Genomic DNA, 12,857 nt, shown 5'->3' on the forward strand with positions numbered 1-12,857 from the left:
TGTACCTCAGTGTTTTTCACCAGCCTCTGTAGGGAGGTCGCGAGAGGTCGTAAAAACTACCTCAGTAAAAGAATCAGTAAAGTTATAATGATAGATTTATCCGAAATCTAATTATCCAAATCCATCCAAATGTTGTATGGATTGAAATATTCGGTCCCTACATCTTTGTAACATTATAAAATGCATGAAAAACAAAGCGAGCGGTCGGGGGGTCGCGAAATATTTTTTCATACCAGGGGGGTCGCGTCATGAAAAAGGTTGAAAAACACTGGTGTACCTAATCTACGGGTTTACCGATTTCGCTCTACCATTTTATTATTATTGACATGTCTCTCTCTCTCTATCATCAATCAAACCATTGCTGAATGGCCTATTAGTTCATTCCACACCTTTCTGACGACTGATGTTATAGGGGACGGTGATTAATAATAATTTCTGTCTATTCGATTGCTGTTGGTTAACGTTATGGCTTTTATGGGTTATAAATTGGCAGGCCATAAAGTTGGGATATTGTATGGCTGCGGACTTGCAGGTGGTGTAGTTCGTGTGATCGTGTCATCGGTTTTAATTGCTAGAGAGAATATAACTGGGTACACTCAAAATAACTGGCGCAGGGTATTTTAATTGAAATACAAAAAATATCCTAAAACTAATTTGCATATTATAACTTTTTATCCAATCTTTCTTTTCATAGCCAATTATTATTTTGAAAAATTCTGACACTTAGTTTAATCTCTCTTCTAGATGCAGCCCTAGTAAATGAAAGATCTTGATTTAGTAGACATTTTGAAGACGACTAGCTGTTTGTTGGGCATTCTACTCCAATGTTAAGGAGACCCCAATGACGAACCATACGAAACACTAACTTTACTAAGTCTTGCGTTGCTTTAATGTTTAATTCTCTACAGTAGACAAACTAAGTAAACACTTCAATGTTTATTTTTTACTAGCTGTGCCCGCGACTTCGTACGCGTGTAAACCCGTTTTCGTAACATTTTTCATTTTTTCTCTGCATCTATTACTCGTAGCGTGATGGGATATAGCCTATAGCCTTCCTCGATAAATGGGCTTTCTAACACTGAAAGAATTTTTCAAATCGGACCGGTAGTTCCTGAGATTAGCGTGTTCAAGTAAACAAACAAACAAACTCTTCAGCTTTATAATATTAGTATAGATTTTTACAGTCAGTTATTGTAGTGCGCCAAGAAGCACAATGCAGTTTCACGTTCATCTAAAATTTATAGGACTCGGAAAACCCATTTGCAGCTTGAACTAGCAATTTTTCTTTTCGGAAATGCATTTTCTCTATCCAGAGCGCTTGGCGCGAAGAAAAGTACCATATGTATTCAAAGTGCCTCTACTAACTGAAATTTTATTTATTTTAAAAGTACTAAAGGGCGTATTTCTGAAGAATTATTAGGATCTCACAATAAGAGGTTGAGTTATCGGTGGAATATTTTCTGGACATCTTTAGCCGGGACCTATGTAACTAAAAGTTGTACCTAGATACAGATAAGATCCGCCTCTGTGGCCTAGTGGTAAGACCACCTGCTTCAGACGCAGAGGTCCCGAGTTCGATTCCCACTGGGGGCAGATTTTTCTGTTCGGTTTGGTTGGTGGTAGGGCTTGTTCTAAGTTCGCCTGGCTAGCTACCACCATCTTATAGGTAAGATACAGACTTAGGAGTCTGTCGCCATAACAACAATGTTAACAGCATTATTGTGTTCCGGCAGTTAGAGGTAAGATAGCCAGTTCCTCCGTGGTTGAGGATTCCGGGTGAAGCTCGCTTCCACCTTCGGCCTGAGCGTCACTTACCATCAGGTGAGATACAGGCCAAGAGCTTCCTCGTTGTGGATAAAAAAAAGGTAAGCCAATAGAGACTCTACCATCATGTAGGAATGTAAATTAAACTAAACACGTACACAATAGGGTTGATAATACTAGGTAACAGATACTGTAGACGTTTACCAATCGGCTCTATTCTAGCGAAAGCTTGTTGAATATGATTCTTGTGGTCCGTAACCGCAAGCAGTGACGTCAAATACTCCCTTGGTTATGTACCGACGAAGGCACTTTATACTAAGAACTTATGTCGTTGAAATAAGAACTATTTTAACATTGCAACTGTACAAGTTCAAAAGTTTAATATTGGTTTTAGGTAGATACCAATGTAATGAATCCGTTTGAAATGTTTTATTGAAGTGACAGGTGAAACTTGATAAGCACTCATTGTCGTTAGATCAAATATCTTTGTGGCTCTTTTGCGCCATTGTATTAAGAGTAACGAGTCGAAGTGGTATTTGAATTGATCTATTAGATTAATAACTGTAGACAAAAATTATACTGCATAAAACGGTGATAATATAATTTTTATGGTACATTTTAGAAACTTGATCTTAAAATATAAAAAATGCTAAACTTTTCTGTCTTAAGCACAAAATAAAAACTTAATCGTAAATAGGTAAGTACTACCCATGTTTTAAAAGGTAAAAAGTTACTTTTATTAAAGTTTATAAATTCTTAATTGGTCACAATTCCCTTCGAACGCTTTCATCGTATTTGAACTCCAAACTGTTAATTAAAATTTTAACAACAAAGCGTTACCAAAGGTGTCTTTTAACCGGTTTAATGATAACAAAACACAACTAACTCCTTAACACGGTAATTTAGATATAGTGGGGTCATTAATGTTCATACTTGATAAGGTTTTGGACCCCACCTGTATCCCTAGGGGACCCTTATTTGTTTGGGATCCTTGCCTTATGGATTGGGCTGAGTGAATGGAACAAATGACGTGCTTCTTGATTCAGATGGCCCCCTATCGGTTGTAAAGTACCTATACATGATGCCCCCGAGGTAGGTATGTTTAACAAACCAAATTGAAATTGACATGGTTGTAATTTATTGTTGACTTCTAACATTTTTTTTTTCATTTATTAATCCTAATTTACTAATCATCAGGGAAAATAGTGACAATAGAAATATTGTCGTCGCTTGTCTCTCTAACTGACGTAACTGACATTTCAGGCGATTAGACAGATCCATTCGTCTTGCAAAATTGATCAAGATGGTGTAGATAACTCAGTTTAAAAAAAATGTCAGATACATCAGTTAGAGAGGCAAGCGACGTTGTATCTCACTGCAATGCGGTAAAAGATATTTTTTTTAACAACATTCTTAAACTTCTTTCATTCTCGAGAAAATACTTACTTGTTTTGGAACATTCAGCGATTGCAAAATTAAGTCTACTGTAGATTCCATTTTCTTTTTCAGATGTATTTTCAAAGCAGACCTTTTTCCATTTATAGCTGCAAACCATGTTGTTATTAATTAACTTGTCTGAGACGCTCGTGCTTATCACCACATCCGAGGGAAGTGGGTCACTTCTTGTGTGTTTCCATTGTTACACGTCAGTATGCCGACTAAAATGTATTTTTCTTCCCCTAAAAATAGTACTCAGGAGTCGGAAATTTGACAGTCACTGAATTTTAGAAGGTTTTATCAGCATTTACTCGTGTCTTAACACGTTACAGAACAGTATTCAGTCTTGGCCTTAAGAAGAAACTAAGTACGGTAAAGTATCTATATATATAAAAGAAAGTCGTGTTAGTTACTCCACTTATAACTCAAGAACGGCTGAACCGATTTAGCTGAAAATTGTCAGGGAGGTAGTTTAGAGCCAGGAGAAGGACATAGGATACTTTTTATCCCGTTCGAAATAAAAAAAAAGTCTGCTTATTTATTGCCATTAAGGCGGAACAAAGTTCGCCGGGTCAGCTAGTTTTTTATAAATCAGCTCTTTCGATGGCGTATGATGACCTCTTGATTTAAATCATATGTAGGAAACCTCTCAAGAAGATAGAGTCAATGGAAATATTTATTATTAACTACTGAATTTGATCTTAAAAACTCCATGATGCAAAGTGAAGATGAAATTTACGATGGACCAAGCTAATTCAACATTTCAGACTGTTCAAAGAGCGCCACAAAGCACGATCTCCCACTATTGCCAATCTTCTTGAAGTCGTGTCATGTCGTGAGACAATGGAGCTAGTTCTCGTTTCACCCTTGTCCGTGACTTAGGGTGAGTCCCCTGTAGGCATTTGTAGTACACTGAATTGATTTCCAGCATCCCTCTTGTTTTTCGACAGCGTAGAGTCGCCGACTGTCTCCGACATCTATTGTCTATACTCTACGTGACGAAGTGCTATACATCAATGTCGTGATGGTGTTTGAAGATTTGAGGGTTTTATAAGGACTCTTTAAGGTTTTTTAGTCAACAGATAACAACGAACTTTATTTGTTACAAAACAAATAAAGTTCATATTGAACCTACCTTTGTTCAGATGCAAAAGTGGTTATGTTTTTAGAATTGTCTGATACCCTACTAAATTACACATAACGTGAAAGAGCGTTTGGTAACTAATGAGATTTTATATAAGTTTAATGAAATAAAAATAATTGGCTCTAGTTTAGAGTAACATTATTTAACATCTACTCGACTCGTTATTTTTATCCTGTAAGTTTGTGTATGCCAGGAATTTTAAAGGCCTCAACAATATTTCAAAGAGTTACTCTATTTTAAAGAGTTATTTTAGAGAGTAGAACTTACTACATCTCCTCTCTCTGAGAATAAAACAAGCCATTTCTACTTTTAAAATACATCGTAAAATATAGAAAACTAAATACAAGTACACAGTAAGCTTGTAACACATTTGCTAATGTCCGAAAACGGTTACAATGTTTGTTTAATAAGTTTGTGATGTTCTTAGACCCCTCTAATGCCCCATTGAAGTGTTACGACTTCATGTAGCAATTACTTCTGCAGTTGGCATTCGTTGGGAACTTGGGACCCCATCCCACGTACCTATAAATCCTACCTTGGGATAATCCAGACCCCGCCAGGGAAAACCGCTCCCGTCGCACTTACTGCTTAATTAAACCAAATTACACTTTAATACGACTGTTTAACGTTTAATTTCGTTAAATAGAGGACCTTGTAAATATTACATGTGACCTATTTAGAAAGAGCTCTGCGTTGTATCTGCTAATTGATAAGCAGAGGTCTTTTTAAATTGGGTGAGTCTCTAAACAAAGTTGTTTAGGCCGTTGCTATAGTAACGCTTGGTCCAAATTGGAGTCGCGCAAGGGTGCACATGTGGAAAAGAGATAAGGATATCTGTGTATGTGGATAGTAAGAGATGGTGGGCAGGGGTTGGATGATGCATTGCGCACTTGCCTCTGTGCATGGTTAAATTGCATTAGTCTGCCTTTTGAACGAATGCTCCCAATCGCTCAGTTTCGTTAACGAACGGTCCGATCGGTGATATAGCGAGCGTTTTTTTGGGTGGTGGTTAACGAATCCTTATAAGTTTTATCGAAAAGCTCTTTCGGATAATCAATGTTTACTAGTAGGTTTCTTATGTCAGTGTACAGTAACGAGTAAGATCAGATTAGTTTTTTAGTCTAAATGTAGAGCTTACGACTGACGGACTGACTTACCTTTGGCTAATGGTTCAAATAGCTGTCATGTTTTTGCTAAAAAATTGTGGATGGTTAAACTTATTACTAAGTCTATATTATGAAATGCTATAAGCCGACATCTTTTAAAGGAGGACCAAAATTAAACTTGGATATTTGTTCCTACATTTATAATAATAAAACTATACATACATAACAAGAGTGTTTAGGATTGGATGGCGCAGTTAATAATATCCATGAATACTTATTTATCTACTTTATTGCTGAAGTAGGTGCCTTTATTTTGCCACTGACTGTATAACCCTGACACGTGATCTTGAGCGCTCACGGCGATGGATATAAATGTTTATATGCCCGTATTTATATCGCGCCGTTGTTCGCTGTAAAATCAATGATTTCACAAGTCCCGCTCCAAAAATACGAATAAGCCATATAAAATCAACAACGGGAAACTTCGAAACGTGGGTTTTATAATAAAAGTTTATATTTAGGCATCGGAATGGAACAAGTGGAAGGAAATTGTTTGGGTACTGTATTGGAGTTACAAGTTTTCTGTACCTCTAGTACGAAAAACTTTCGAGTTCGTTTCGTTGCGTATTCAAAGTGTCATCGAAAAATTTTGTATGAAAAATTAAACAGCGCCCCCTAGGGCGGCTATAATATAGGGGGCGCTGTTTAATTTTTCATACAAAATTTTTCGATGACACTTTGAATACGCAACGAAACGAACTCGAAAGTTTTTCCTACTAGAGGTACTGAACCAAGATGTGACAGCCCAACATTTTCTTCGACGAATTTATAAACATTTTAAAAGAGAAATACGACCGTATGTCACAATTTGGGTACATATTCTTTAAAATCAAACGCACAGTCACGCTACGAGAGTGTAAACGCACAACAAAATGTTAGTTTTCCTAGTATTATTATGTCAAGGTTGATAGATGTAAATAGTTATAACGTAAACGCAATAATTTTTATCAAGACTTTCCTCTAAAAGTACGGACATTCTAATTGCCTATTTGCATTGATTCTCTTTGCAAACTTCTAAAGCTTCGACATTTTTGTTACCCTATTAAAGTCAGTTCTAAAGTCAGCAGTTTTTTCAACACTGATTTCTTTACTACTCCACTACAATACCACGTTACTTGATATACCTCTTCTACCCTGCACCCTTGCATAATGCACGAAGGTTGCATTCCCTCACGGAGCGAGGCTCATTGTTAATTCAACACGTCATTGTTCACGTTTCGGCGTCGTTTATACATTTATATGGGAGTTTATACGTAATAGGTGGTTTAACGGATTAATAAGGTTTGTCAGTGTAGTGGGATTTATTTTATTATGTCATTTAGTTTCTATCAAACTAACGGTTTTAGTTACTAGAATAAAATACATAATGAATATACTCTCTAGACTTCTAGACCATTGATTTTATCATTTGTACCCAGCGGGACTCGATCCTGCACTATCATCCGAGAACCACCGGCCCATGGTTATTCCAATGTATTCAGGGTTAAGATTTTCCTGCATCCAGCGCCTTCCTGCAACTTTTATGAGGTCGTCTGTCCACCTTGTGTTTGCATTTTTACGTTAATTTTTAATCGATGATAACGTCATGATGTTTATTTAGGTTCTAACCTTTTAACCTGTCAGAAGTTAAGGCTGGTTATACACTCTGACTTATAAACGCTAGTTCACTCAACGCGATATTGAGTGAGCGATCCGAGGTATCGTGTTGTGTGCATCAATTCTTAAACTTCTTAATCGTGACGTTACTATATCATCGCAGCTATTTATGTACTATGATAGAATACATCAAAGCAACTGTACCGCGACTGCATCGCGACTCAGTCGCCACAGAAGCGCTGCAATCACAGTGTGTGTGTATAGGGCCTAACATCTATAATTTGTGAAAGTAAATTGTTTACTAAGTTGACAGCCACTTGCGACCGTTACTCATGAATATTTATACTGATGCACTAAACAACATAGTAATGTGATACGCAGTATTGACACAAGTTTTATTGGTATGTTTAACGCTTGTAAATAATATATCCCAATAAAAGTGATTAAGTTAACTACAAGGTAAGTCGCTAGTTTGGTGAGGACATTTGGAAGTTGATTCATTGAATAGAAAATGCAATGTTTATGGGCTCATCTCTCAAAAAAATTGGCTTCGTTTTACAGCTGACATATTTAACCATACTTAGATGAAATTGAAATTACTTTTCTTAAAAACAATTTACAATTTAACTGCTCTTACAACTCTATGTATTGCTTTCTCTATTATCTTTACATTGAGTTGTAGATATGAATCAATGTATTAAATAAAAATAGCACCATTTATTTTTAACAGCTGCCAATTTAATGATACTAGAATATTTAGTCGATAAAATAAGCGCATTTCATGTTACCTGTCATTTTGTGTACATTCTCATTTTAACTACACACCTAAGTATTTAGCAAGCATGCAGGAAATTCAATGCATATTTTCACGATCGCAAAATGTATTTACTCTTTCAAATAAATGATTTCAGATGAAAAGTGTAATGTGCGTACATCAGGTGAATTGCTGTTCTCAGAATCGATACTTCAATCACGTGCAGTAGGTATTATGTAATACATAAATAAATCCCACGAACTTTAAGACAAATGGAAGCGTAGGTAAATGGACGTAAAACTTGTTTATGTAATTTATTTCAGGCGTAAATGTTATTGGATGGATTGTTAAAAACACTTACCTGGTTTTCAGACGTTTTTACGGGGATTTAGTAACGTATTTATTTAGTTTTAATAGTTAATTAGACACTCATCGGTAGATAGATAACAATTTCACTCTTTTTCAAGGTTTTTCAATAAATATTTTATACCTACTTACTGTTCAGATACGAATAAAACTCAACCAGTGAATTCATAGCTCAAATCTATTCCTTTAGGTACAGAACTGAGGACTAAGTTTTCAACAGTTTTCACAGCATTGATACAATACTGCGTTTAAGTCTGATCTAACTAAAACGTCCTTCAAGAATTTACTTAATTTTACAACCATGTCACCAATGCTAAAACAATTTTATTTGTCCCCAGAAATAGTGGAGGAGCAGCAATGCCACGACTACGGCTTTCGGCTCACGTGTCGGGACCTGGACTCCCACATCGCTGTCTTGGAGGCCTGGTACACCTCTTCCGAGGACTACCAGAGGGAGAATTCCTCCCAGCCCCAGAACCTCCAGCTACGAACCGAAAATGACTCAGAACTGAATCGAGTGTACGTTTATTCTAGTCCAAAACATAACGGCGTGTATGAGTTAACCAATTTAACGTACCCTGACAATACCACTTTAGATCTCTTGAATTTGACGTTTAACGAAAGTGCAAACATCACTGATAATGCCAGTGCAGTGAACATCACTGATAATGGAAGTGCAGTGAACGTCACTGACAGTGAAATGGAAGTGAACGGGAGTGCGTGTGGTGTGGTGACGTATTCACGGAGCTACAGCAGTTGGAGAGAGGGAGACAAGAGAAAGAGAGCCCAAGAGAGGAGTGCGTCAGTCAATTTGAGGGCGCCCTTGAGTTACCGGTAAGGAATACTTAGGCCAAGCACTTGCACCACCTAACTTTGACCGTAACTATAACGATAACCGGTGTTTTTTGTATGGAGTTTGACAGATTTTTGACGTTTATCAAAGTTAAAGTAAGATGGTGCAACCCAGCCTTAGTAATTTTATAGTGTTGTCGATATTTCAGCTAGTTTTCTAAGAAACGTTGGTTTAGACCTAAAATAATTTTGTGTTTAGTCTACATGCTCAAAATTTGGCTGAGTTCATTCAGTTTTGACGCGGCTATGAAATTAGATCGACAGGTAAATGAAGGATATAAAAACAATTTGTATACGTGTGAATTGCTACTACGTGATTGGAAAGACAGATTATCCATTTCAGTTTACATTTTAGTTATTTAAATTTTCTTAATTTGATAAACAAACTTGAACATAAAATGTAGATAGGTAATAGAGTGGATAAAGCATGAATTTTATTACAAAATTACCGTAATTCGATCCCAACTTTAATCTATAATCAGGAAATTACGGAACTATTATGAGTCAAAACAAATTCAAGCCATTTAAATATTTTAGTCGAATAAAAAGCGTCGGAAGTTGCGTGTTCCGCTGGTGTATCATTATCCAATTACGATGCATAAGCTTTTTAAAAGCTCTGTTTCAATTATAGAATATGATTGTATTATTTTTCTTCTTTTACTAAGAATCTACTCGTGTTGGTTCTTTTTTATTTAATTCAGTAGCATTTAAAATGATATAAATAACAGGTTTATTATCATGCTTTAGTTTTGGACTTTTCGTGGTAGTGTGGTAAGGTAAACTCTAAATGTGAAACATTACAGAATAAGTAGATAATATTAAGTTTACGCTAATAGACTTACAAATCAATTAAGAAGATTAATATGAAGTTCTATAAAAATGCAGTAGTTTAATTGAAGCCGACTACTTACTTTAAAATAAATTAAAACGTATGTGACTTAAACTTACGCCCGTATTCACAAACGATGCTTGCTTAAGCGAAATAGCAAATCTAACGAACAGCGTTGAATAGAGCTCTGTGATTGATTCGTGTGTCACCTTGTGCGTCCACGCGCACTGTGAGACCTCTTAGTAATGTTTGTGAATACGGGCGTTATTCTATTTACATTTCCTTTTTTGAAATGATAAGTGCTGAAGCATCAATAATTTAACTGTCAAATACACTACAATGACGTTTACCTTGTGCTTATCAGACGCCCCAAATAGCTGATAACCTTTGATCTGAGACCGTTGCACTCAATGAATTAATTGCATCTTTACTAAACAATGAATGGCTCGATTGATGTCATGATAGTTTTATGTTTTAATGATTTGTCATAAAAATATTATGTGAAATAATTTTGTGGTCAGAGTATGCAGGTGATATGAAATGAATCAAATACAGTATACCTAGTTAGTTCTTGCAACTCACGAAGGCGAGTGAGCTTTACTTGTATGTGTACATGTATATGCACATAACGATAGTGTAATGCCTATCAAAACCTTTGAAAACGAACAGTAACGAGTCACCACATATATAGCTCACTCGCCTTCGTGAATTGCAACAACTAAATATAGTTATATTATATTTTCTTAATACTCGAGTATTTTTCGCACATTGGGCACTAGATTGGAACTGGCAAAATACCTACTCGTATCTATAAACGAAACACTTGAAAGTATAAAAAGTATTTTAATTCTCAGATACATAAGTATAGTTTATCACAATATTTATGAGCACGAGGAAAACAAAGTCGTTAGTTGGAATGTATTTCCATTAGTTTCGGCACTACTACATGCAACTGAATGCATTCGTGTAAACAATTTTGCTGCCTGTACGTACGAGTGTTCACAGACAAACAAAAACAAATACTCATAAGAGTCATCAATTGCTGTTACCAATTTATTGAAATGTATTTCTAAGGCATTCTTCACACTGAAATGCTGACGTCAGTGTTATTCCAAATAATTTCGCTTTTGTGTAACTCACGATTATACAGTCAGCGTCACATAGTTCGTGACACCCAAAGTAGCCAAAACGTTCGCAACATGACATTGTTACAATTGGAGTAGGTAAGTTTGTTTTGTCAATTTTTTGGCCACTTTGGGTTTCAGGAACTATTTGACGCTAAATTTTTTTTTTTTTTAAAGATTATTAGTAATTTGTTATTACACAAATTACTAATACTCCCGTTAGCCCCTCGTACTAAGCTAAATATGCTTGTGTCACGAGTGAGCTCACCACAATAGTCGAGCGGCGGCGGGGACCGAACCCGCGTTCCCCGGATCACGAGTCGGCCAGTCCGACCCCTTCACCGTTCGGCTATCGTGGCTTTTTTAATGTACGTAGTTGGTTTTCGCTAAAATAACTTGTAAGTAGAGCTCCTAAATGTGTGTTTGTATTAACGTAATATTCAAGCACATTTTCCGCCAAAACAGAATTCTAAAAGCATACAAGTCACGAACGCTAGGACAATCCACAGCACATTAGACTGTACACTGCAAAATAGCACTTGTTACACCGTACATAAGAAGCCACAGTATTTAGTTTGATGTACCAGCACCTGTATTCGGACGAGGTTATTTGTCCCAGCTGTTTGGATTCCATTGCTCTTTCCCCGGGGAGGGCATTGTTACCATTGTGTTACTCTTGCCCTTGGCATGTTTACCTCGGTACAAGATTTGCTGGAAAATCCAGGTGAAACTAAGATTTATTGTCTTGAAGTTGAGTTAGTTAAAGTGGCACTGCATTACATAATATAATACGAGTTGATTAAATACCAACTTTCGTGATCATGATCGTCCATTCTATAAATATGATGTGAAAGTTTGGCAAATAATTAAACTAATAATCATCATCATCATTTCAGCCACAGGACGTCCACTGCTGAACATAGGCCTCCCCCAATGACTTCCACATCGCACGGTTGGTAGCGGCCTGCATCCAGCGCCCTCCTGCTACCTTTATCAGGTCGTCGGTCCACCTTGTGGGTGGACGTCCCACGCTGCGTTTTCCGGTACGTGGCCTCCATTCCAGAACCTTTACTAAACTAATAATGCGTTTTAATATTTTTCTTATTTAAAAATCACAAGAAGTCTACTCAGAAAGTAGATAAATCTCGTCCACACTAATAATGTATTGAGAAAAACACTCTAGTTCCTGTAACAGAAAACAAATAGTTTTTGAACTGAAAAATTATCAACTGAAACTCACCCTAGCGTACAAATGGAGTGAAAAAAGAAGATATACTTAAGTAACGTTTAGTTTTCATTTTTACGGATAAACTTATGATATGAAGTTCGAGACAGAGATCTCAGTTCACTATTTAGCCAACCAACCATTTATTATTAACCCTTTAAACTCTGTTTATATTTAGATCTAAGACTCCAAAAATAGACTTTCATCAATAATACTCTATCTTCATACAGATCACACACATGTTGCTGTACATTACCATGCATTTCCTAATTTGAATGGGATGTTTCAAGTATGTATGATAAATGGGAGAGCCCTATCATTAACCTGTCGCGCGCCACATCTGAGGATTAATCGCGTATTTTATGCCTTGTTATATTTCTGTTACACCACAGAAATGTAGTGGAACAGTGTACAGTGAGCTCACTCCTTAAGGAATGAAATGAAACAACGTATAGAGTATAGGGAGACGTCAGGCTGTGATGTATGCGTGAACGCGACGACTGACTACAGGAATCTTTTATTTATAAGAAAACCAGAATCTGGTTTTCTTCACATTACGTAATGAATTTGAAATGCATTTAAGCTCAATAGTCTTGAAAA

At 36.5% G+C, this 12,857-nt stretch overlaps 1 protein-coding gene across 1 annotated transcript in view; it reads left to right on the top strand.

Moving 5' to 3' along the window:
* Nucleotides 1-3,317: 3,317 nt before the first annotated feature.
* Nucleotides 3,318-12,857, top strand: part of LOC135088184 (uncharacterized) — a 141,351-nt gene continuing 131,811 nt past the window's right edge. The window contains exons 1-2 of the mRNA XM_063983074.1: nucleotides 3,318-3,375; nucleotides 8,566-9,061. Coding sequence (XP_063839144.1) covers nucleotides 3,318-3,375; nucleotides 8,566-9,061 — 554 coding nt within the window. The remainder of the gene's footprint in view (nucleotides 3,376-8,565; nucleotides 9,062-12,857) is intronic.

Source organism: Ostrinia nubilalis, chromosome 3 (assembly GCF_963855985.1).
Source record: "Ostrinia nubilalis chromosome 3, ilOstNubi1.1, whole genome shotgun sequence".
Lineage (NCBI taxonomy): Eukaryota > Metazoa > Arthropoda > Insecta > Lepidoptera > Crambidae > Ostrinia > Ostrinia nubilalis.